The 26,126-nt window shown below is 44.0% G+C and overlaps 1 protein-coding gene across 4 annotated transcripts in view; it reads left to right on the forward strand.

The window, feature by feature from the left end:
- LOC138977036 (probable E3 ubiquitin-protein ligase HECTD4) overlaps positions 1 to 26,126 on the forward strand; it is a 110,065-nt gene that overhangs the window by 17,625 nt on the left and 66,314 nt on the right. For 3 of the 4 annotated variants that reach the window (XR_011459212.1, XM_070349927.1, XM_070349929.1), the window contains exons 14-42: positions 283 to 409; positions 798 to 935; positions 1,830 to 1,886; positions 2,428 to 2,634; positions 2,887 to 2,996; positions 3,271 to 3,472; positions 3,883 to 4,002; positions 4,286 to 4,390; positions 4,606 to 4,769; positions 5,111 to 5,317; positions 9,234 to 9,420; positions 9,918 to 10,022; positions 10,508 to 10,596; positions 10,870 to 11,057; positions 11,495 to 11,615; positions 12,014 to 12,149; positions 12,811 to 12,980; positions 13,345 to 13,491; positions 14,009 to 14,196; positions 14,901 to 15,057; positions 15,379 to 15,453; positions 15,870 to 16,078; positions 21,139 to 21,319; positions 21,820 to 22,092; positions 22,509 to 22,815; positions 23,190 to 23,354; positions 24,308 to 24,457; positions 24,997 to 25,144; positions 25,510 to 25,613. Coding sequence is in view for 3 of the 4 variants with exons in the window: in XM_070349927.1 (XP_070206028.1) it covers positions 283 to 409; positions 798 to 935; positions 1,830 to 1,886; positions 2,428 to 2,634; positions 2,887 to 2,996; positions 3,271 to 3,472; positions 3,883 to 4,002; positions 4,286 to 4,390; positions 4,606 to 4,769; positions 5,111 to 5,317; positions 9,234 to 9,420; positions 9,918 to 10,022; positions 10,508 to 10,596; positions 10,870 to 11,057; positions 11,495 to 11,615; positions 12,014 to 12,149; positions 12,811 to 12,980; positions 13,345 to 13,491; positions 14,009 to 14,196; positions 14,901 to 15,057; positions 15,379 to 15,453; positions 15,870 to 16,078; positions 21,139 to 21,319; positions 21,820 to 22,092; positions 22,509 to 22,815; positions 23,190 to 23,354; positions 24,308 to 24,457; positions 24,997 to 25,144; positions 25,510 to 25,613 (4,537 nt within the window). In the remaining variant the exon portion in view is untranslated. The remainder of the gene's footprint in view (positions 1 to 282; positions 410 to 797; positions 936 to 1,829; positions 1,887 to 2,427; positions 2,635 to 2,886; positions 2,997 to 3,270; positions 3,473 to 3,882; positions 4,003 to 4,285; positions 4,391 to 4,605; positions 4,770 to 5,110; positions 5,318 to 9,233; positions 9,421 to 9,917; positions 10,023 to 10,507; positions 10,597 to 10,869; positions 11,058 to 11,494; positions 11,616 to 12,013; positions 12,150 to 12,810; positions 12,981 to 13,344; positions 13,492 to 14,008; positions 14,197 to 14,900; positions 15,058 to 15,378; positions 15,454 to 15,869; positions 16,079 to 21,138; positions 21,320 to 21,819; positions 22,093 to 22,508; positions 22,816 to 23,189; positions 23,355 to 24,307; positions 24,458 to 24,996; positions 25,145 to 25,509; positions 25,614 to 26,126) is intronic. The other variant, XM_070349928.1, reaches the window with a different exon arrangement.

Genomic DNA, 26,126 nt, shown 5'->3' on the forward strand with positions numbered 1-26,126 from the left:
AAGAAAAAGACAGACAATAGAACAGAAAGAAGAACAACAGATGCAACGATTCACCAGCCAAAACAAACGGAAAGATGAGTGTATTTTGTCTTTAAAAGAGGGTTCCACTGTATTCATGGATAAGCAGAAAAAAATTAGATGAATGATGAAGAATTATGTTGGGTCAGTTTTGGGCTGCCACCATCTATCAAGTACAACTGGGTCTTGATGAATGTGCCATGGAAAGGATGGGTTTGTAAGTTGTTAGCTGTGTTTGCTTATGATGATGTTTTCCTTGTGCAGACTGGCAGATGATCTGGTGAACTACATCCTCAAGCTGGCTGTGAAGGAGTCGTGTATGTTGCTCAGCAGGGCGCAGAGTTGTTGTGGGGACCAGGCCGCCTTTGATGCTCTCCTCTGCAATGTGCCCGTCAGTGACATGTCTCCTTTTTTTGTCAAAACATTGATAATCAGTAAATAATGGTGATAGTATAAAAAGAAACTGTTGATAATGTTATTTGGAAAACAAAGTGGGTAAAGATTAGTGAACATGGGATATGTGTTTCAGAAAAAAAAGGCGTGTTTTTAGTTATTTTCTGAAAAGAATGGCTGTAGCACACATCAAAGTATTAAAACTCTTGTGTTTCACTTTTCATTTCCTGGGAGTCGGTTATCTTTTACACTTCTGCACATGGGTGTAAGATACGTTCAGTGAAATAGCTTCTTTTGTACCAGTGAATGCTCAGTGTTCCTGCCGTCATACATTCACTGGACAAAAAGTGACATCATTTTGAATACTGGATTTGATGTAATTTCAGAGAGCAAGCCCGTGCGTGCAATACTTGATGGCTCTGCGCTCCCACCTGCTTCAGGCGGCCATCTTGTACGAGTCGCCAGCACAGGAAGGTGGCCCTGTGGCCCAGGCCTCCTCCATCTTGTACCAGGATTCACTGCAGGTCCGTGCAATGAATACTCGGAGCCTTTACGTCTGTGTGTCAGTGCGTACAGTGGAACCCCCTTGAAGATTCTCTCCACATTTTCTGTTCATAACCTCTCTTCATTTATTCCCATTTGAAGACTTCCTCCTTGTTAAAACCTGCTTTTCTCAGATCTTTGGAGGTCTTAAAAGGTGGGTGGGGGGTCCGCTGTATCTTTGAATGAGTTCCTTGATTAAGTGACTGAGCCAGTGTAAAGTTCTTTTGTAGGGAATCAATCAATCAATCAATCAATATGAGGCTTATATCACGTGTATTCCGTGGGTACAGTTCTAAGCGCAGGGATTTAAAAAAAAAAAAAATTTTTATGCAATTTAGATCGCGCACATATTCAAGGCGCAGGGATTTATTTATGCCGTGTGAGATGGAATTTTTTTACACAATACATCACGCATTCACATCGGCCAGCAGATCGCAGCCATTTCGGCGCATATCCTATTTTTCACGGCCTATTATTCCAAGTCACACGGGTATTTTGGTGGACATTTTTATCTATGCCTATACAATTTTGCCAGGAAAGACCCTTTTGTCAATCGTGGGATCTTTAACGTGCACACCCCAATGTAGTGTACACGAAGGGACCTCGATTTTTCGTCTCATCCGGGAAGGGTTTAGACTGGCACTGTCAGGTGTGAGGTTTTTCACATGCTTTAAATATTTTGCTTGTGCCATGTAAAAGCTAATGTGGTCATGATATTTTGTACCCAAAAAAAAGTCCTCCGTAAAACTCTGCTGGATGTTCACAGTGGTTTTATGAAATGAGACTTGATCAATGATAAACTCATGTTGCACAGAATCTGTTGTGTTTTTGTTGTCATTTCCTTACTGAGCTTTCTGGTAATTGTACTTTTGCAGGACTTGAGGTCAGCTGTTCTCAGACTGTCTTCAAAGATTATCAGTGGAGCATCAGAGGTATGTGGATTACCTTTTAGAAGGAGTCAGATAAGTCAGATGCCAGTGAATCATTCATTTGAATTGAAACATAAGTCTGTGTTTGACAGCAGGCAGAAATCCACAAGCATTACATTTCTAGGTTATTATGCACTGATCGGTTGAAAGCAGTAACTGTGCAAATTCTCTGCGAGAATGAAGAAATGGTGGTGGAATTGTGAAGTTTATTAGAAAGAAACATTGGAAAACTATACCCTTGCAGTAGTTAAAATAGCTAGATCCACTTTTGTAGATAAGATGGCTACTGAATACTTTACTTTCCTTTTATCATGCCATTGCTGGGAAATTGAGTCACTCCCTCCCAGTGAAAAGCTAACAGCAACAAAAGTGGCACTACCCAGGTGTGTGCATGTTTTGGTGTAATCAGCCACCTGCACTTCTAGCAGAATGACTTGAGATCTTTTACGTGCCACTGTGGTGACATAGGGTTGGACATGGACACCGTCCCTGAGCCTGCACATAAAGTTGGGAATAAGTGTATAATATATTGTATGACGGTCAGGTTCTGGAGAGTTTCCTGGACACGTGTTCAGCGCTGGTGGCGGCGGGGCGAGAGGAAGGCAGCCTGGAGCGCCTGGCCAAGTCCACCATCCTGGGCTGGCTGCTGCCCGCCCTGCTGACCTCCATCACACACCCAAACCTGCACAGTCTCAACCTGGCCGACGCCCTCATGCCCGCCCTCGTCCGCCTCATCCTCCTCTCCAGTCAGGTCAGTGTCTGGATGCAGAGAGAGAGAGAGAGGGTTTAAGAGACAGAGTGTGTGTGTGTGAGTGAGTGTGTGTGTGTGTGTGTGTGTGTGTGTGTGTGTGTGTGTGTGTGTGTGTGTTTGTTTGTGTGTGAGTTTGTGTGTGTGTGTGAATAAGAGAAAGAAAGGGGCTTGTGCGAGAGAGCGGCTGTGTCATGCGTGTGTGAAAGAGAGAGAACCCATGTTGAATTTTTGAGATTTGTTGTGTATTTGCAGGCGGCACTGCTGTTGAAGAGACAGCAGAACTCTGTCCCTGAAGATGAGATTGACCTTGGGGGAGACAACAGCATGGCCGACCTCATTGGTGATGCTCTCTATCTGGAAAAGTAAGTGATGGTGCAGACCTATCATTTTAGCGTCAATCTCTGTACTTGTAGTTGAATTGGTATCAGCAATCAGCAGTAGATATAGACTGAGATCTTTTTTGCGGTCTGCGGTGGAGTGTGTCACAAAAATTCAGTACTTGCCAACCCCAGTTTTGCCCTTGAGTCAAATATCAAGCTGTACTTTTTTTTCAGTGTGAGAATTTTGTTTATGTCATGTATGGAAAAGTAAGCTTGGGGTTTTGCAACAGTTTGCATAGCTAGTCATTGTTGACAGAGTTGAAATCCGTGAAGATGAGGAGGAGGGCTTTCTGACTGGCTTGAAGATTCCAACCCCATGGGCTTCTGGGAAGACGGTGGAGACGATCCACCCAGTGCGCGACAACTACAAGTTCAAGGACACAGTCCACATACCTGGTGCTCGCTGCCTGTACCTGCGCTTTGACCCGCGATCGTCCTCACAGTATGATTATGACAAGGTGAGCCAGTGTCAGGCAGATACATACTTTGACTGGCCTTGAAGTTTAAAGCAACCCTTTCCGTCTTTAGGAAGATTTTGCTGTTGTTACATGAAAAGGGAAGTCATGATGCTAAAAGCAATGTTGTGTGTAGGGTGTTAACAACAAGAAAAGTTCTGGTTCAACTTCTGGTTCAGAGTGATCACAGAGGTTGTCACAGCTGGGTGTTGTTTTCATGTTCAGGTATTCAGCGCAGCAAAACTTGCCTGTATATGTCGAACCTGGTTTGCACTTAGTCCAGCGACATGATTAGTCTTCCAAAACAGAGTAAGTTAGTTCACTTTCCCCTTTCATTTACAAATGTTGATACTTTGCTCTTGTTATGGTGTGTAGTGAACTGATCCATTCCTAACAGCATTGTTGTGTTCCAGCTGATCATCTACGCAGGCCCCAACACAAATGCCAAGAAGGTGGCAGAGTACGGAGGGAACACCTATGGTTTTGGCAGCCGCAGTGTTCTAGGTTCTGGCTGGCCCAAAGATCTGGTCAAGGTCTGTGTAGCATCTGTTTGTAAAGTAGTTTATTTTCATTATTATTTTACCAGTTCCAGATTTTCTTACCCTCACTCAAACCGTCTTATCCGATGTATTGTTACGTGCAATTGGACAGTGAACGTTGAAATATGTCTTCTGCATATTAGTTTCATACGTCTTCTACATATTAGTTTCACAACAGCTGGCGTTGTCTGCAGATGAACGTCAATGTTTAAGTTGGGGTTACATTTTGCTGTGCAAGGCCCTTGTCCATAATGTTGAATGCGCTTTCATTTGACAGGTGGAAGGGGATACAGTCACGTTCTCCTTTGAGATGCGCAGTGGACGTGAACACAACACACCTGACAAAGCCATGTGGGGCTTCCTCTGCACCGTCAGGGCACAGGTAGGTTAGCTGGCTTTTTTTCTGTTGGGAAATGCCACCCGGAATTTGACCACCTCAAATTTAGTGGGATCTTTAACTCTTACCTCAGACTGGATGTGAGCACAGAATTTCTTAAACAAGGATTTGATTTCTTTCGAGATACTTTTCTTGCTGTGGCTGGCTGCTGGCTATAAAAGATGAGTATTTTCAGTGATATCCATGTTACTGTGCCACAGGAGTGTGCAGAAGAGGTGTCAGGCGGCCTGCCTTTCCTGTCAGACCTGGCCCTCAGCCTGTCAGTGCTGGCGTGCACCATGCTGGCCTTGCTGTACGAGGGCCCCGACACCTCAGAGGACGAGCTCACCTGCCAGCACCTGCTGCGATCCAAACTCTTGCAGAGGTCAGCCTTCTGAAATGAAACTTACAAAATTATTTCAGGATGAACGACTGTCCTCCTTGTCGTTATTCCACAACTAGATCGATTTAAAAATGAAAAATGAAGACAAAGTATTGAATGTATGATGACCCCACCCTGGCCCCAAAAATAAATAAATAAAATAAAACAAGATAATAATGGAAAGAAAAAAAAAATTTTGAGCACCTTAAGAGTGAATAAAAAATGAAAAAGAAAAAGAAATCAAGACAACTAAGTTCCAGTGCAGTAGAAGTTGAAATTAGATGGACGCTCAGTGTTGAGATTTGACCAGTGCAGGAGGTTCCGTCGCTTTACTTGCTGTGCAGGTGTGTGTGGCAGTCAGAGAGGGGCGTCACCATCCCCCAGCCCCCACCACAGGAGCAGGCGCCCCCCAGGGCAGAGGAAGGGGACAGCGACAGCACTCTGCCTCCAGGCAGCCCTGTCCTGCCGCGCATCAAACTGCCCGCCGAGATCATGACGCATCTACGCAAACTGGCCAGGAGGCAGACGCTGCGGCTGAGGCCCAGCATCAAGTGAGTGGAGTACAAATCTTTGAGTCAAGATTTCTTCTGCGTTCGTGGGCTGAAACTCCCACGTACACTCGTGGTTTTTTTTTGCACGAGTGGAATTTTACGTGTATGACCGTTTTTTACCCCGCCATTTAGGCAGCCATACGCCGTTTTCGGAGGAAGCATGCTGGGTATTTTCGTGTTTCTATAACCCACCGAACTCTGACATGGATTACAGGATCTTTTTCGTGCGCACTTGGTCTTGTGCTTGCGTGTACACACGGGGCACGGCTGTTCATGCCGGCAGACTCCCTGCCACTTAGTTCTGACCCACTTTCACGGCTGCAGGTCATAGCCCACAGGGTTGCAGAGTGTTTCAGGGGGAAGTAACTCTGTTCTCCTTGGTAACTGGCAACGCTAACCGTGTCTCATTTGAACACAAATGCACTATTCTTAGTTCTGTTGATCCTCTCCCTGCTTCTATAGCATCGTAGCCCCTTTCAGACATTCTTTACATTATTTCCACATCTGGAAGCTATCTCTAGCACTGACAGAACTCCCCAGATAGGGCAAAGAAACCCCGTAAACAACCCATGGCAGCTCTAGTTAACAACACCCCCTCCTGTGTTTAATTGCTTTTTCTGCTCCTTTGTGCTCGTACAGTTCTGTGAAAATTGGCAGGAAGAAAATAGACACATAGGATTTGCCATTTCAGTTGGAGCTGAGCACTGCTAACTTACTGCCTTTCACGCCTGGTGGCGTGTAGGGCAGCGGAGCACTGCTAAGCGCTGCTTATATTTTTTTTAAATAAAATAAAACTCAAAGTATGTGTTTATTTGCTTCCTTCATTATGTGGCCACTGACAGGATTCAGGCGACTATCACAACAGTTGTGTGAAGAAATGGTGTCGTGTGTGTAGCAATAGAGATAGACAACACAAGGAAAAGAGGAAATTTGACTGTGTGCAAAAAGTTTAGAGAAGAAATCTGGACAGTGTTTTCGTCAGATATAGCAAATGATGTCGAAGGGACACATCCTCCACATCTCTGTAAACCGTGTTACAAGAGAATAATAAGTAGCAGAAAGGCAGCAAGTGGTGTGCCTCAGTGTAAGTACGTTTCTGACAGTGAGAAATTACATATTGCTTCTGTCAATAAACTGTGGTGTCCCTGGAGTTGTTCCAATTGTTTTAGTGACTGCTTCCCTTGCAACAGCTATTATAACCAGAAAACAAGAGGTGTATTCAGGAAAAAACATTCCAAAGAAAGTGAAGTTTCTGTATCTTTATTAGGATTGAACACCTAAGGCTCACTGTTCTTCTAAAGGAGCACTTCCTTTCAGTGGACCCAACCCTGAGATTCAACCGATAACTTTAACATTTTGACTGTGGCTGCTTTGGATTATTGTTAGCAGTGCAAACGTGTTTTTGTCTTGGAATAACCTTGTCTGAGGTCAGTGAGTCACTTCTTAGCACGATTATGAATATTTTAGCTAATACAATTAATATCAAAAATTATTATGTTACTAATCATGCATTAACAGGGAGTTACTTGCTCTTCATAATCGACATTCTTTGTAGCCTTTTTTGTTGACTGCATGCTACTAGCATTGTACGTGAACCCTCATGCATGTGCCTGTTGACTGATTTCAAGTGATGTTCGTGTTTACCATGTAAAAAGCAAGAAAGGTCTTAGCAGTGATAATGGCAACCTGTAAGTAAAAGCTTACATGTTTATCTTACAGTCTTCCAAATTTAAGCAAGATTGATGAGTAGGGTAATTTGCTACGCATATTTAAAGTCGGTTGAAAATGTGTCTTTGTCAGCTGAAATGGTAGCAGAGGCTGTCTGTACCTAGTACTTCCCAGCACTGATAGATAGAGTTCAGTTGACCAAACCATGTCGTGTTTACACTTATTTTAAATGCCATTGTCTTTGCAATAAGTCTGTGGTACAGTGGAGTCCAGCTATAACGAACCTGGGTATAACGAAATCCCGCTTTTAACGAACTGCCATTGATTTCCCGGCAGACAGCCTTCTATTTCTTACTTGTTACTTTCCGACTACAACGAACCTTTTGAACTCATTTGCATAACGAACCCCTCTTATAACAAACACGTTTTCATCGCCCCAGAGCCGTTTTGTCTCTAAAAGTCACAAGGCTACAACGAACTGATGTCAGTAATTGTCTCCAAAGACAAAAATACACAAACACAAGTGCACATCGCGTGATGAGCGAACTCTGAACAAACCGCGGGAGGTGCACGGAACAGCCACAGCCACTGTGTTTTCACTATTCCAATCAGCTGCTAAGCTATGACTGTGCTCAGTACACACCAGTACACATCGGGCACAAACACGTTTTCATCGCCCCAGAGCCGCTTTGTCTCTAAAAGTCACAAGGCTACAACGATCTGCGTGTGCGGCGAGATCACAGGGCAGCTGGGTGGCCTTGTTTATAGACACTCAGCGACCTTCTTCCCAGGGGTCATTGACCTAGTTTTAGCTATGAGAGGTGGTTCTCCTTTCATATATGGCTGGGGGAAGGGAGAGAGAGAGAGGGGGGTAGCTGGCTAAACTCAGTGGGGTGTCTGGTGTCACTGTCAGCAGGAAGATCATTGGAGAGAAATAGAGAGGTGCACTCTTCCACACAGTTTCCAAGCATAAGTTGTCACGGCTTTAGGGTAGGCAGCGAGGGAGAGTGAGAGCGGTGTTGTGTTTAGTGTATTTCCGACTGAAGAGTGAAAAGTCACTGCCACAAGATCGGCATGCAGTCAATAAAGCCAGACAAAAAGAAAATAAATAACTTGATTATGACATGCAGCTCTATGCTGCTTTTTATTCAAACTGGTTTTCAAGGTTATTCTCGCAAAGCATCTGCACATGTGCCTCTGTGCTGTGTTTGTGTGGCTGCTTTCGTATGTCAGTGCATGGTGAGTGCGGTCACTGCCTTGAGGATTTATTTTATCTCTTCTTTTCAACACCATTCATACAAATCATTTTTTACAGAACGTTTAAAGAAATATTAGGAGTTTGTTGTTATTGTTTAGTAGCCACAAGAAGTGGTTAGCATAGACTCAATCCTGTTGTTTGTGTGTCTCTGTGTGAGTGTATGGGGGAGGGGGTGGTGTGGTCACCCCTCTCGTGAGGTTGAAAACTCTACAGCGAATTACTGATATAACGAACTAAAATGCATCTCCCTTGAGATTCGTTGTACCCGGACTCCACTGTATCAGCAAAGTCCATTTTGCAAAAGCTTGTGAGTAATATTACAAAAACAATAACTAACCTTAAACTGAGCCACTATCGCTTAGCACTGCCTGAGGCCTAGAGGAAAGGTAGCAGCTGTCTTTATTTATAACCCGCCAATGCCAGAGCGTTGTCTTGACCTGATAAGCACTGTTCAGATTCCACACAGCAGGGAACTAACTGGGTGTACCGTGAACAGCCGTGGGGGGTGTTCGGACACCGAGGAGAGTCTGCACACAAAGTTGACTCTTGAGAAATAAATCTCTCGCCGAACGTGGGGACAAACTCACGCTGACAGCGGCCAACCGGATACAAATCCAGCGCGCTACCGACTGAGCTACATCCCCGCCCATGAGTCAAGATAACCTTCATTGTTCTGTCAGTGTTGGAGTTTCACTCTCTCAGTCTTTCGTATGCATGCATCATTCTGTCTGCCAGTCTCATCCTTTTTGGGTCTTTTTAGATTGGTTTGCAGCCGTACATGCAAATAAGATACGTCACAAATATGGCTGTTCCGGGGTTAGTTTCCTGCTGGTTAACATTTTTTGATTTGGAATAAAACTGTGACGAGTTATGTAGTCACTCACTCACTGTTCATGTATTTTGTGAACATCAAATTTCTCCATCCTTATCATGATTGTGTGTTGGTTTTGACAGAAATGTGCTGCAGCCATTGTGTGTTGGTTTTGACAGAAATGTGCTGCAGCCAGATGTGCTAGAGGAACACGTGATGTCAGCAGTGATGAAACACCTGTCTCTGATGGACACGGTGCGACACCTGAGCTCCGTTGCCCAGCAACAGAATGAAGACTACATCCTCCTCTCCTCTGTTGTGGATGAAGTCTACAGGCGCTTTGACGTCCTCCTCAGACATCTGCAGGTTGGCAAGTTTATCTCACTCAATACAGTTGAACTTAAATGATGTGAATAATAATATTGTAGAAAATTGTAGGTCATTTGTTCTGGAATAGATCCTGCTGTTGTTGTTCATTCAGTTATTTGTGGTTTGCGCAACATATTTTTTGCATTAATTGTTTTGAATCTTTTGCTTGAGGTAATATTGTTGCAAACAAACCATTCCAACTCACCAAGGTGAAGTAACATCAGAGTGCATTATAAAAAATACTGAATATTGCATTAAAAGAAGACAAACAGCACAAAAAGAAAGCTTTAGCTATTCAGATCACATATTTAGAATAATTTGGAAGGTCTACAGCACAGAAAAATAATATAAAAGACACTCTTACAGAATAAAATTGTTGGAAGTTTAAAAAGGAAACCCTTGTAGTCAGACCTTTGGGAGACTTTTTGTTATTTAATGTAATTCACAAGAGTAGAGAGGAAAAGGTCCTTACCGATGTTGTCTTTGGTGTTCAGACAATGGCGGACCTGGAGCAGCGCTGGAGGAACGAGGTGGAGGAGCACTGTCAGCCCAACGTGGCCCCCTCACCCCCCTTCTTCCATGACTACCACATGCAGGATGTACGCTTCACACTTTATCGCTCCTTTGTACAATAAGATTAGAATAAGAAGACGGGCAAAACACTGTAAAGTAGTTTCACCCTGGCGGAATCCTGCAGCAGCTTCTTTGTGATTATTATCTGCTTTTGCAGCAGCGTAATGTTGACTGGCAATGGTATAATGGGCATACCCTAGATAAAGCTCCTGTGGAAGTGACATCACGTACTGAAAAAAGAGTGAACATTTTCATATTCATTCCATGTGATGACGAAGCTTACACAGGGCTAAATCTGGATGTTGCTGGCATAATGTGACGATTCTTCAAGTTTACTTGATGCAGTTAGTGGGCATGAGACTTTGTTGGGCTTGGGGTATTTTTTTGTATATTTACCTTTCCCAACACGGAGTGGGTGGGCCAGATGAACTGATGTCTTGTGTAATATTCTGTTGCATATCTTGACATTTTGATTTGTCTTATGATGACAAATTCTGTGTTTGTGTTTCAGTTGCGACACAAGGAGTTGGCCATGCTGTGTTTCCTGAAGGATGTTCCGCTGGACAGAACCAGTCTGGAGCTCACTGTCAAAACACTCATGTGAGTTGCCCTTAGTTTATTGCATCATTTAGTAAAACAGCTTTCTTTCTTTTTCAAAGTAGTGCTCTAAGTATAGACAGAAGTAAGTGATAGCTTTGCAGAGAGATGCTCCTGACGCCTGCAAGAATAAGAAGCATTGAAATAACCAAGTGATTTTCAAATTCATTTTCATTTGATCTTGCCATCAGTGCTCTGCCTCACTTGTTTGTGATTTTACAAAGTGCCACAAGAGAAATAGTTTTTCATATCCCAGGGATCTTGCTTGTGTTCCAGGGAGCGCTTTGAATCTGATGTGCAAGCATGGAAAGAGAAAACAGAAGAGGAAGAGATGAAGAAAACCAAGCAAGTGGCGCGTGGGATCCTGTCACGGTTGTCACTGCTGCTTCACGTCAACATCACACCGGCCCCAGCACAACTCCAGCTGACTCGCACTGCGTCCCACATGCAGGGCTTCCCTCAAGGTAAGGAGCAGTTCTCCTTGCCCTCTCCTTGCCCCTCCTGCGCGGCCAGACCTGGTCACAGAGCAGAATTCTGGATGCAAAACTGTGGGGAACTGTTGAAGACCTGCGCCGGATTTGCCAGTTCATGACATCAGCAGGCTTAAGACTATAAGTGACACAACCGTCGTACACTGAAGAAGAAGAAGCAGTTCAATTGTTTGCAGTCACTCAGTTATTGCTTAGCTGATGTGGCTTTGTCTTAAAGGGAACTGCAGCTACTTTTTAAAGGCAAATTCAAAGATGGAGCTTTGTAGAATTGTACCGATTGTCATTTTGCTTTTATGTTGTTGTTCCGTTCTTCCTTGTTTAAAAAGATAAGATAAAGAAGATGATTGTTTTGGCGAAACTGCAGGAAGAAAACCCTAACTGTGAATGATGCCAAAGTTCCCATTGTGCAGAAGACCTGATGGTGAGGTCAGACACAGACGTCCTGCGAGTGATGCCAGGAATGAACCGCAGTATGTCGGCGCCCTCTGGTGTGGATGACGACTCTCTGGCTGAAGTGGTTAGGATGCAGAGGTAGGTATTTTTGTTGTCAGTGTACTCTCATGATTGAAGCAACAGAATACGAAAGTGTACAGTTGTGACAGAGAAGTTTGGTTTGAAATTTTCTTGGGTTTTATTTACCCTCGTAATCTTTTTAGCATGAAAATATAATCAATGATAAGTGTGTGCTAGGAGTAGTAATTTATTCAGATAATGAGATTTAACCATCTCCATTTCAACTGCGCAGTTATTCTCATTCTATAAAGCATCTCCGAAGCATCATAAGCTCAGTCATAGGGTATTTTCCAAAAAGATAGGATGATAAAAATATCTCTGACCTTTTATTACAAATTTGCACACAACCAACAAAAATTGGCTAATAACGAATGAAATTTGTGATACTTATTGAGTGAGCCTGTTGGTTCATGCAGGTATCGCCTGACAGAGAAGAGGAAAACCATGTCCATCCTGCAAGATCTGATAGAAGATGATGGTGATGACAAACCACCCTACATCACTCTCATCGATCAGCTCTTTGCCTTCATTGGCAGTGATCCGGAAAAAGCTGTGAGTGTTGTGATCGTGTGCTGCTTAAACTATTCTTTCCCATTTACTCACCTCTGGTGCACATTCTTCATTATCAGTAAAACAGTATTCCGATCAAGAATGAATCGGTATGTTATGCTACTTGACCTCCGTGGGCAGAGTTTGGCTGCCCGTATTGCGGATTCATTAAAAACGCTTGTACACATAATTTTTCCATTTGAATGACAGTCACCTTCTCTGCAAGAAGTGGACCTGTAACTTGCCAGTGTTAAGCACCAGCAAACTCAACAAGAAAATGTCATGCTGACTTCACTACCTGTTTTCCCTGTGTGCAAAAGCTACTCAAATGTATTGTTGGAAATGTTGTCAAAGGTAAAATGAAGACATACAACCTGATTAGACCCCTGGAAAAAAAAGCAAGTACATGTACTTACACAAACAAAAGTTATCAGTTAAGGGATCAAGCTGAATATCAACCAGATCTGGGGCACAGAAAGCCATAATGGGAACCTAGCTGCGGGGCTCGAATTGGTTGCAATAGAGGTTTGTTGTGATTTAAAGCAATCAGACCCTGCAGCTGGTTCCCACCTATTTGAGTGGGACCAATTTACGGCTTGGTGCACCCCAGCCCCCATTGTGGATTGGTTCGCATGCAGTATGAATCCAGTTTTTCTGTGGTCAGCAGGTGTCGTGCAGCAGTTTCCTGGTGGCCGCCCAGGTGCGACAGAAGCGAGGCATCATCAGGAAGAAGGCGCTGCTACACATGAAAGACCTCCTGGCCGCCGCCTCCAGGGTAGGGGGAGCCACCCATCTTGTGGCCGCTGTCGCCTCCGTCCTCAGGCATGGACCCAAGTAAGTCTGCTGCTTGGGCAGATGATTATGTGCCCTTTGTCAAATATACTTCGCTTGAATATGTCACATTCTCTTAATTCTGATAGCTTTTCACGTCAGATTCATTCTGCTTCATATTTGAATTCATATCTACAAGAGAGTGTATTTACTTCAGTACACCTTGCCCACCGCTTGTCTGTTAGTGTTTTGAGAAAAATAATGAGCTCCTACCAGTGGAGGTGCCTTTAGATTTAAATAAACGAAGGTTGTTGATGTGTCCTGATTATTAGGTATTCTTATTCCTGATAGAGTATTACAATCAAGTTCTGTGTATTTATGTATTAAACTTAACTACAAAAATTGATTTGCTCAATTTGCCTTGCAGGGCCCATGAGCTGACGTGTGGAGGCATGGTGCAGCAGGTACAGGAGGCGTTCTCTGAAGTGATGACGTCTGTGGTCCAGCTGGCTGCACGCTATCCCATCGCCAGCTGCAGCAGTATCGGACTGCTGTGTACGCTGCCCTATACCAGGTGAGACAGCAGATCAATGCTCAGCTTTTACAGTATTTTAGGGTCCTAGCTTGTTTTCCAAATTCCAGGTTGATCAGAGGGAGGGTGGGTGTGTGGGTATGTGGTTGGGTGGGTGTGGGTATGTGGTTGGGTGGGTGTGTGGGTATGTGGTTGGGTGGGTGTGTGGGTATGTGGTTGGGTGGGTATGTGGTTGGGTGGGTGTGTGGGTATGTGGTTGGGTGGGTGTGTGGTTGGGTGGGTGTGTGGGTATGTGGTTGAGTGGGTGTGTGGGTATGTGGTTGGGTGGGTGTGTGGGTATGTGGTTGGGTGGGTATGTGGTTGGGTGGGTATGTGGTTGGGTGGGTGCATGCGTGTGTGTGTTGCGTGTGAGTGTATGTGTGGATGATACCAACTTTTTATGCAGTTATCTTTGAATGGGTGATCTATTGGTCCCAGAAACTCAACACTGAGAGGGATCCCTTAATGGTATTTTGAGGTCTTACATGTACCGTAATTGTTGTTTCTCTATCTTACCCAGAGCTGAGGAGCGGTGCCTGGTGCGGTCAGGACTGGTCCACTTGCTGGACAAGCTGTGCAGCCTGGCCGGCCATCCTGCTGACGGGCTTGGGGTGGAGTCCCAAACCACGCGCCAGAAGGTGTCAGCCCTGGCCTGGGCCGGCTTCCAGGTGCTGGCCAACCGCTGTGTCAAGTGGGAGGTGGAGGATGGTAAGCACTGCACTCATTGTTGCCGTCTTTTTCTTTGCCCTCTCCCTTTTCAACATTTTTAGGGCATCCCCCAAAAGTGGTGTATGGCTGCCTGAAATGCTGGGTTAAAATGGTCATACACGTATAAACCCTGGGAGTTTCAGCTGATGAACAAAGAAGAAGAAGATATTTAGGGCAACATATTTTGAGCTCATGTTTAAGATATGTATAATGAATTGTGTGTTCTGGATCAATCTAAGATGCGATACATGATAGTTTGTGAAAACTTCCACTGTGTGTGCATTTGAGTGTGTTTTGCAAAGTGTGCACATACTTTTACAGCCTTATTAGAGCATTGATGTTTCGCTCACTAGGTATCAGCAGTCAAGATTTCATCTCATCAGAAGTTTGTAAGTTTGTGCAGCTTACATTTCTTGCTCTCACTAAAGCTGCTGAGGACGACTTCCATGAATACGAGGCCTCAGATGGGGTTGTTGTAGCCCAGTAGTTAGCATACTGTGCTCTAGTTTCTCCGCTCCCAAGTTTGACTCATTTAGGGGCAGAAAGAGCTTCTCTGAATGAAGTTTGCATGTGAGGACAGGAAAAAAGAAATATTCTCTTTACGCCTTCACCTGTGACCTTCAACTTTGCTCTGAGATTGATAGAGGGCAAAGCAGTCGTGAAGTGCAACACCTTTAATTGACACACCTGTTGAACTGTGACAGCCTCTCAGGTAGAGGAGCTGGAGCACTCGGGGTTGGCACGGCAGGTGTCGACACTGCTGACGCACCACCTGGCCCGGGCCACCAACGCCATCGGCAATGCTGCAGGGGGAACAGAGGCTCTCCAGGAGGTGCTGGGGCTGCTCAACAATCTCTCTAGGTAATGGTGCCAACACTTACTGTGTGCATGTGTTGTTGATTTACAATTTTGGATTTGACAAATGGTGATAAATTTTGTGTGTGTTGTCACCAGTGTTATTTTAGACTTGTATTGTATTTATTTGTGTGCAGCGTTTGTGTAAGATTTTGAAGTTTTTATTGTGGATATAAAAACAGATGTGTGTGTGTGTGTGTGCTCTGTTGCTGTTGTAGTACAATTTGTCATCTTCATGACTATTTAGGATTGTTGGTATGTTACTTTGGTGTTATGATATTTACTCTTTATAACACAAATGCTAACATGTTTCTTTGTTTTTGTCAGGAGCAAGATGGGCAAAGCCATCCTCAGTCAGCCAGCTTGTGTGTCCAAGCTCCTGTCTCTTCTCTTGGATCAAAGGTTAGAAATAAAGACAATGAGAATGTCACTTGTTTTCCGCTTATGCATTGTTTCCACATACAGATGAGAATGTACAGAACTATTCTCTTGAATAACAGTTTTATTCGGGTGAGATTTGCATTTATTATGAAATACCTGTAGTTATTGTGGTTAGCGCAAAAGTTGAATGAATCAGCATCACATGTAATAATAATACAGCTATCTGGAAAAGGGTTGCAGCATCAGGGGCCCAGGTTGCAAAGTCAGATAGACTGTTGCAATTATTGCGATAATGTAACTTTCCATTTGACAGAGGTGCGAAAGAGATGCACCATGATCTGTGAATTTGTGCCTACATTATATCTTAGTGTCGCAGAATTCTTGAGACATCAATATGCTGTTGGCTCCATGTCCAAACAACATCTTGACTGTTGCAGACCCTCCCCCAAACTGGTGCTGATCATCCTACAGCTGTGTCGAGTGGCGCTGCCCCTGATGAGTACAGTGGACTGCGCCCAGGTGGTGCTGCCAGCCTGGGGCCAGCACCTGTACGCAGCCCACTGGAGCTCTGCCCAGCCCGTGTCCGACCCCCCCGCCCGCATCATCTCTCTCCTCCTCGCCAAACTGGGGGATCTGCTCGTGCCTGGTGGGTTTCTTAACACTCTTTTTATATTTATTTGCATCTTTTGGGGGGGGGGGGGGGGGGGGCGCTAGGCTACTCATGTAAGAAGTTCTTCAGCAGTAAGCAGCCAGCAGATTTTTGTGTGTGTGTGTACAAGTTGATGAGATTACCGTATTTTCCGGGTCATAAGGCGCGACTTTTTTCCTCGAGTTTGACCCCTGCGCCTTGTATGACGAAGCGCCTAATCCGTGTATGAAGTACGAAAAAAAAAAAGTTGGGAAAAAATCATGGGGAACAAAACGTGACAAGAACTCACCTCTATCTCGAATACCGGTAGTCGTTTTTTTAAATTCCGTGAGCACTTGTTTACACAACTCACACTGATCGTCACATTTCTCGGCAGTTTGATTTCATGACACACCCTCACACAGTCACACAGCAACCATGCCGAAGACGAAGCGACTTGCTTACGATGCAGAATACAAGTTGAAAGCGATCGAACTTGCTGAGGGAAAAGGACAAAGGACTTTGCCTAAGTTGAGGTGACTGAAATTTCTAGCAACAGGTGCTAGGATCCCGGACGAGCCCCCAAATTTTTCAATTTTGGTGCGCCCTATCGGCCCCCTGCGCCCAATGGGTAACTGGATTACAATTTTTTTATGCGCTGTAGTGCCTTGTAACCCACGGCTGTTCATGCTGGCAGACTCCCTGCCACTTAGTTCTGCCCCACTTTCACGGCTGCAGGTTATAGCCCACAGGGTCGCAGAGTGTTTCAGGGGGAAGTAACTCTGTTCTCCTTGGTAACTGGCAACGCTAACCGTGTCTCATTTGAACACTTCAAATGCACTATCCTTAGTTCTGTTGATCCTCTCCCTGCTTCTATAGCATCTTAGCCCCTTTCAGACATTCTTTACATTATTTCCACATCTGGAAGCTATCTCTAGCACTGACAGAACTCCCCAGATAGGGCAAAGAAACCCCGTAAACAACCCATGGCAGCTCTAGTTTACAACACCCCCTCCTGTGTTTAATTGCTTTTCCTGCTCCGTTTTAATCGTACAGTTCCGTGAAAATGTGCAGGAAGAAAGTAGACACATTGGATTTGCCATTTCAGTTGGAGCCGAGCACTGCATAGGGCTGCTTATATTTAAACAAATAAAATAAAACTCAAAGTATGTGTTTATTTGCTTCCTTCATTATGTGGCCACTGACAGGATTCAGGCGACTATCACAACAGTTGTGTGAAGAAATGGTGTCGTGTGTGTAGCAATAGAGTTAGACAACACAAGGAACAGAGCACAAAGTTTAGAGAAGAAATCCGGACAGTGTTTTTATTAGATAAAGAAAATGATGTTGAAGGGACACATCCTCCACATCTCTGTAAACCGTGTTACAAGAGAATAATAAGTAGCAGAAAGCCAGCAAGTGGTGTGCCTCAGTGTAAGTACGTTTCTGATAGTGAGAAATTACATATTGCTTCTGTCAATAAACTGTGGTGTCCCTGGAGTTGTTCCAATTGTTTTAGTGACTGCTTCCCTTGCAACAGCTATTATAACCAGAAAACAAGAGGTGTATTCAGGAAAAAACATTCCAAAGAAAGTGAAGTTTCTGTATCTTTATTAGACCAGTCATCAATATCAGACACGGTTGATTTTGTTGATACACCTCAGTGCAGTTCAACACCAGTGAAAAGACCCAAACTTGTTGACGCACAGACTTCTCCATTCGTGTTTAAAAGTACACCCGAGTGCACGTCAACACCAGTAAAAAGTGCTGAACTCGTTAGTTCACAGACTTCGCCTATTATTAAAGGAGAAGGTGCCGTTTGCATAAGTGAATGTTTGGGGAAAACATTGACAACACCCCTCACTAGTGTAGAAGAGAAATTAACCACTCACCTGGTAAAACGCAAGTTGAACGCATCTACTGATAACTCTACCCTTAAGTGTCACACTGGTGGTCAGCCAATTTTTCTAAAGAGATTGAGAAAGCCACGAACAGAAACAAAGCAAGCTTCAACACGAACCATCAAAAGAAGAGTGAAGGACTTAGATGAGATCAGAAGAGACATTTCAGGAAATAATGCAGGATCAGTGCAAGTTCAGTTATCCAGTGAGCTGAAAGCCCTGTCACAAGACAGCAGAGGCAAAGTGTGTGAAGGTGCGGGAGTCACAACATCTGGTCATCTTGACAGTTTTGGTGGTGTGCAATTAAAGGCTACTGTGGGACTCACTTGGACTCAAGTCAGAAAACTCAAACGTGTTCTAGCAAGAAGTGGAGTTCGCTTCAAATGTGAACAAAAACAAAGAAATCTCACCCGTGAAATTCTAAAGAATCATTTTGTGGTAGAAGACATTGACGTTATTGTCCAAGATCATACTAGCAAATCAAACGTATCTGAGAAAAAGAAACCATTGGTCAGAGTGAGATCTATTGTATCATTTGTGACAGATATTCTCAACAAGTATGACAAACTAAGTCTCCTTGTACAAAAAGAAAGTATCCCGTCTGATGAAATTTGGCTAAAAGTAGGCGGAGATCACGGAGGTGGCAGTTTTAAGTTATGTATACAAATACTTAATCTGCAGCATCCTAATTCTAAACACAACACATTTGTCATAGCTCTGCTTGAAGAAAAAGACACCTCTGAAAATCTTGTGCGACTGCTTGGGCCTAATTCCCACCTACAACAGGACATAAGGCAGCTTGAATCACTTGTGTGGAATGGCAAAAAGATCAGATTATTTTTGAGTGGTGATTACGACTTTCTGTGTAAAACACACGGACTTTCTGGAGCTCAGGGCGTGAGACCCTGTCTGTGGTGTACTATAACCAAAGACAAAATAAAGAAAGGGGAGGGCCCAGCACAGGAACGTACACTTGTGGCTTTAAAAAGTGATTTTCTTCATTTTGAAAAAGACGGTAAAGGCAAAAGAGCCAATGCGAAACATTTTAATAATGTGTGTTCTCAGCCACTTTGGGCAATTGAACTTTCTCATGTCTGCCCACCATATTTACATATTCTCTTGGGCATAACCCCAAAACACCATGCATTGTTAGAAGATTTGTCTCATGATCTAGACATCTCAATAGCCAAAGATCTAGCCCAAAAAAGGAAAACAGATCAACCAAATTCGGCATTTACGTACGTCAGCTCCAAGAAAGAAGAGCCCTTAGATCCGAAAAAAGACAGATCAGAGACACATTAAAAGACAGTGCGTGTAGTAGCACATATTGTAAACAGGCAACAGGTGTGCTGAAAGACATTGAGAAAAGACAGCAAAAGTTGAAGAAAGAGTGTGTTTTAGAAGACAGGACAGGACCAGTTACATCAAGCTTAGACACAGTACTCAAAAAACACAAAATTACACTGCAAGCATATCATGGTAGAAGTTTTGTAGGCAATCACGCCCATAAGTATTTCCAAGAAGAAACAATCAAGGATCTGTGTGACAATGTAGCAAGTGTGTGTAGCGAAGTCACTGACAATAAAAACATCATCCAAGAAGCAGAGAAAATTAGTCAAGTCTTTGAAACCCTGAACAAACTGTATTCAACAGTGCATTCACAAATTAGCAATGATGCTTTCATCAAAGAAGACAAAATTAACTCTTTCAATAAGTCAATTGCAAAATACATGAGATACTTTAGAGAAACATTTCCAGACGAATCTATCACACCCAAACAACACATGTTAGAGTGTCATGTTGTTCCGTGGATCAAACGCTTTAAGCATGGCATGGCCCTGCATGGCGAACAAGGCATCGAGCAATCTCATGCGGCACTGAATGCTCTAAAAGGTAGAACAAGGGGTATTAGGAATGAACACCTAAGGCTCACTGTTCTTCTAAAGGAGCACTTCCTTTCAGTGGACCCAACCCTGAGACTCAACCGATAACTAACATTCTGACTGTGGCTGCTTTGGATTATTGTTAGCAGTGCAAACGTGTTTTCGTCTTGGAATAACCTTGTCTGAGGTCAGTGAGTCACTTCTTAGCACGATTATGAATATTTTAGCTAATACAATTAATATTAAAAATTATTATGTTACTAATCATGCATTAACAGGGAGTTACTTGCTCTTCATAATCGACCTTCTTTGTAGCCCTTTTTGTTGACTGCATGCTACCAGCATTGTACGTGAACCCTCATGCATGTGCCAGTTGACTGATTTCAAGTGATGTTCGTGTTTACCATGTAAAAAGCAAGAAAGGTCTTTGCAGTGATAATGGCAACCTGTAAGTAAAAGCTTACATGTTTATCTTACAGTCTTCCAAATTTAAGCAAGATTGATGAGTAGGGTAATTTGCTACGCATGTTTAAAGTCGGTTGAAAATGTGTCTTTGTCAGCTGAAATGGTAGCAGAGGCTGTCTGTACCTAGTACTTCCCAGCACTGATAGATAGAGTTCAGTTGACCAAACCATGTCGTGTTTACACTTATTTTAAATGCCATTGTCTTTGCAATAAGTCTGTGGTATAAGCAAAGTCCATTTTGCAAAAGCTTGTGAGTAATATTACAAAAACAAAAACTAACCTTACACTGAGCCACTATCGCTTAGCACTGCCTGCGGCCTAGAGGAAAGGTAGCAGCTGTCTTTATTTATAACCCGCCAATGCCAGAGCGGTGTCTTGACCTGATAAGCGCTGCTCAGATTCCACACAGCAGGGAACTAACTGGGTGTACCGTGAACAGCCGTGAACCCGGAAAATACGGTAATATGGAGAGGAAGAGAAGAAGGAGAATTGTATCCGCAGCTCAATATTGCTATACTATGGCAAGTAGAAACTTGCTTAGAAGAGGGAGCTTATGTAAAACTCTTACCCTGCTTCAGTCTCTATCTCCATTTAAACGTTGCAAGCCCCTGGAGCAATTTTTTGATTAGTGCTTTTGTGAACAAGAAACAATTAACAAGTGGCTCTATCCCATCTCCCCGTCGCGATATAACCTTGAACGGTTGAAAACGACGTTAAACACCAAATAAAGAAAGAAAGAATCTCCATTTAAACTTCCCAACAAGGAATCTGCAAAAAAGCAAAGCGAAACGCTACTCTACTCTTACCTGCATGGCTCCTCGTTGGACAGGTGACCAGGTGATGCTGTCAAGCCGCACCCCTTCCCAGGAGACCTCCTCCCCCAGCCCCACCTCCAGCTCTGGCGCCAAGGAGAGGGAGGAGAACACTGACGTTCAGGGCGGCCGCATCTCCGTCTTCCTGCACAAGAGGGAGGACCAGATGTCCCATGACGTCATTCAGCCGCTGCTCAGGTCAGGGAGCTTATCTTATTGGCCCTCACTTTTTCAAAAAGCACCAATGATTGCACACTTGAAAATAGGCACTGTTACAAATGAATAAAAAAGCTTAACTCTTCAGAACTGAGGGGGGAGGGGGTACTTTGATCTAAAAAGGTGACGGGAAGAGAATATTTATTTGGTGGCCTCTTTCACTGCCGACAGGAAGGCTTCGAAAGAATCTTCTAATCATTCGATTTTTGTTGACCACTGATATTTGAGCAGGAACTGAGTGTAGAGACCAGGACCTTGACAGTAAAACAAAAATGTCATCTGCGCAGTTACTCTCATTCTATAAAGCAACTCAGAAGCATCGGACGCGGCCATAGGGTATTTTTCATAAAGATAGGATGATAAAGATGTCTCTGACCTATCTATTAGACATTTGTACACAATCAAAATCCTTCTTGTTGTACTAGGTATAGGTAAAAGTTCTCGTCACATTAGCATTGCAAAGACATGTCTCTAACACACAGCTCTGACAACCGCCCGTTCCGATTGGCCGGAGGCACCAATATGGAGAAGGTGGTGCGCATGGACCGAGAGCTGTCCAAGCACGGGCGGTGCGAGGTGACCACGGAAGAGGCCATGGTGGCGCTGAAGAAAGCGTATAAATGGGCGCAGATGGGCATGGTGGTGTCCACAGCGCCCCCTGTGGAGACCACTTCCACAGACGGAAATTCGGCCCCGGACAAGAAAAAGACCGCAGCTGAAGTGACGTGCAAGGAGAAAAATGCAGAACTTGCCAGGTGGGTGTCATTTACTCAGAAGAGCGTTGTTTGCATGGGTGAAGTGAGATAGATGTTTTGCTGTAAGCTTGTGAAGTGAGCAGTCCAACCTGCCCTGGCGACCACCTCTTGATTATGACCAGGTGTCCATTACGACCAGCCCTAAGAAACCCTGACAAGGTTCTATGCTCTTATTATTCACCTTCCCACACTGTCCACCGGTCTATGAGGACCACTTTTAGTTGGTCCTTCAGCTGGTCGTTGTAGACGGGTTTGACTCAAAACAACTGTTGTCAATAGCTTAGCCAAATGGGGAAGTAAATTAAGTCTTGTTTCATCTTTCTTAGTTGCTACATCCCTAGGGATATTGAATCTTAGTTTTTTGCTGACTCAAGAAACAAGCCAAGACTAACCAAAGAACTGTGTCTTTCTTACAGAACGGACCCAGTGCGTGCCTTCATCAGCGGCCACGTAGCCAACACGATGGCGGCAGAAGTAATCGCTCTCCTCCACAACCTCCTAACGGCTCCAGTCACCAGCACCGCTCAGACCTGGGCAGAGGCTGTGCAGCGCGTGTTGCGTAACGCTCTGTCAGGCCTCCCTGTTCTCCTGGCTTCCACAGAGGCCCTGGGGTCCCCTCGTACCCACGCCTTGCAGTTGATGTCTACGGCCAAGCTGGCTAACGCTGCACTGGCTGCCTTGGGGGCTTTCCATGAGACCGTCAAGCCTGGATGTGCTGTCAAGGTGGGGTATATTTACTGCAGGATGTATACCTGTGTATGGTTTGTTTCTCCAGTCCAAAGTGGTTTTTCCTGTCTCTTTCTGCAAGTATATCTCTGACTCATAGATTTGTGTATGTGATACATATGTCGCTTTGCATTTATTCTGTGGTGGTTTATAACAAAAATCAAAGAAGCTGGCTGCAAAAGGTCTTTGTTAAAACTGAAGCAGGTAGTATTTTGAGAATACTTGCAGCTTTTCGCTGTTCTATCACTGTGTGATAATCTGGAAAAAAGGTCTTCAAAGGGAACAAGGAGCTACTGAAGAACATGTTCTTGAGACTTGTCGCACTCATCAAAAGGGCCACCCTTGACCATGTTGCTGTGTGTGTTTGGCAGGTGATAGGGGAAGGTATCCACAAGACACAGGGCACCGTGCAGACTGTGTCCGAGCAGACTGACCAGGTGACCATAGAACTGGACAAAGATGCTGAAGAGCAGTTTGCTCGTTATGCCTCCACCATCAGGGTTCCCTTGGCTCGTATTCAGCCGCTTCGCAACGAGGTGAGGAAACTACCTGCAGTGAGCATGACTTGCTGTCTCCTGTGTGTCTGTTTCTATCCTGCTATGTTAGATTTTTGGGTCAGTGGTCACATGGATGGAAGGAATAGTTTTGTACCAGGCACTGGTTTCAGATGCCTGTAAGTCAGGATTGCATGAGAGCGTTCTTTACACCCCACTACAGCTGCAGGGTTACACGACATTCCAGTCCCATCTCCCCCCCCTTTCCCCGTCGCGATATAACCTTCGTGGTTGAAAACGACGTTAAACACCAAATAAAGAAAGAACGACATTCCAGTGATTCAGTCTAGTTTGCATTTCTAAACAACGAAGTGACTGTGGTAAGAATATGAACAAAGTTAAAAAACAAAGGAATACTGTATTCACCGATACAAGAACGAGACAAGACGGTACGAATTTTCGCTTATGAAAGCTTCATCAGGAAAAACAAGAACACAAAAGACAACAAAAAGCAGACGCAACACGGAACGAACAAGGTTTGAAAGAAAATGGAGGGGAAACACGCAAAAAAGGGAAGGAACTCTAGGAACGGAAATGAATGAAAGGGGAGAGTTCCTTCCCTTTTTTGTGTGTTTCCCCCTCCATTTTCTTTCAAACCTTGTTCGTTCCGTGTTGCGTCTGCTTTTTGTTGTCTTTTGTGTTCTTGTTTTTCCTGATGAAGCTTCCATAAGCGAAAATTCGTACCGTCTTGTCTCGTTCTTGTATCGGTGAGTACAATATTCCTTTGTTTTTTTAACTTAGTTTGCATTTGTTAAACGTCAGACAGAATGTTTTTATACTTCAAGTGAACCTAAAAACAAGAAATGTTAGTTATTGGAACGTTAGACAACGCAAAACATGTCTCTTTCAGTCTTTACCATTACTCAGTCGGGTGACCCATAGAATGCACATTTATCTGCTGAATGTTTCATGGTTTTTTTGGTCTTTTCACCTAGATATTCCAGCAGTGCCACAGCCAGATGGGGGAGGCAGTGATAACAGCCGCGCAGGCTGCCATTGTTCCGGGTGACGAGACGGCTGCATCTCCACTGCAGCAATCCCTGGGAATCGTCATCGGCAGTGACGGAAACTCCCTGTCCCACCAGGTCAGTAACAGTGACACACTGGGCGTTCACCTGCAGCATTCACTCTTCTTTTCATACATTTCCTGACTGCTGTTTTAAATAAATTCTTTTTTTCCTCTACCCTACAAGCATACTCATGATAAAGTTCACAAGTTCACAGCGAAAGACTGAGGGCGTGAATATATGAACACATCTGAAGATGATGTGTGCCCAGATTGCACTGAAGTAAAGCTGTCACTGTTTGTATAGTCTGAGAATCATAGAGAGGACTGTGGTTCAGATCTTTAACAAATGAGTCTTCCCTTTGACGTATGGCTGCCTAAATGCCAAAATGGAAGGGGAAAACGGCCATACATGTAAAAGCCCACCTGTGCCAGGGAGAGTATGTGGGAGTTGCAGCTCATGAATGCAGAAGAAGATGAAGAAAAAGAACAAACGAATTTTAATTTTATGACGCCCGTATGTTAACTGATATGTTTTGTATTAGAGGTCTTAATACAGTCATAGAGGCCATGCATGCGTATGATGCTTGAGCAAAGCCGTGGTGTTGTGTGCAACAGGTGTGTCGAGTGGTGGCCGAGATCCAGACAAGAGCTGCAATGGTGCTGGCCCTCTATATGCACAACGCGGACTTCGCCAAGCTCTACATCTCCCAGTGTGGCTCTTCCCTCGACATGCTCAAAACACTCGCCAAGGACTGTAGCACAGGTAAGACGTGGTTGAGATTGGTCAAGTTGTTTTATTGGTGTCTGGTATGCTTGTTTGATTGTAATTCATGTTCTCAGTTTCGTTGCAATGAAAGTTTGAAATATTTGTTTCGAAGTGCAAGGAAGAAGTTCTGTGATGCTACAGAATGAGGTTTCCTAACGTCAAGTCTTGGTATCATTTTACCTCCTAATTCCTGAATGCAGTGCTTGTTATCATGTATCCTCCTAACACAAGTCCTGGTATCATTTATCCTCCGAATGCCAAGTTCTTTTTTATGTTTCATTTTTGTTGTCTTGATGCAGACGCACGGTACGTTTGTTCAAGTTGTTCTCGGTGCACTGAGCATTTGTTTTGTCTGTGTCCAGGGAGTCGGCCCCAGGTGGTGGAGTCCCACTGTCAGAGACTACGCATGCTGTACAGAGACTGTGCCAAGCCTCCCCCTCCCCCCAGCAAAGCAGACACCAGACCGGTGAGTATAGAGGCCCGGCTGTTCACAATGGTCGGCAATAACCAGATTTAGCCCCCTAGTGAGGTTCATGGTCCTACTCAGTCAATCTCGAACTGTTGCTCTTTTTTCAGTATTTCACGTGGGGTTCATTCGGGACTATGCCCCATGGTTCTTGTTAGGTTGCTGACTGCCATAAATTTGTCATGAATCTCTGATCAGAAATTGGATTGGAGTCAGTAATGAAAAGTTTAATAGTTATTGATAGTTTAAGTGGGCTTTGTGTGGTGGGATTGATTTTGAGAAAGGGGTATCTGAGAGGAAAAGGTTAAGGACAGAAAAAGAAAGAGAAAAGGAAAACTAAAGCAGATTTGTTGAACATTTCTGTGAATATTGCATATCATAATTAGCAAAAGAAATCTTTACTCACCAAGAACAAGACAGCACAAATCTTGTGTCAAATTTTTGCCTATGGAATCTTCTTCAGGACAATATTTAGGGAAGTTAACCAAACAGCACAAAAAAAAGCAAACGGCA

Source organism: Littorina saxatilis, linkage group LG9 (assembly GCF_037325665.1).
Source record: "Littorina saxatilis isolate snail1 linkage group LG9, US_GU_Lsax_2.0, whole genome shotgun sequence".
In the NCBI taxonomy this organism is placed as follows: Eukaryota; Metazoa; Mollusca; class Gastropoda; order Littorinimorpha; family Littorinidae; genus Littorina; species Littorina saxatilis.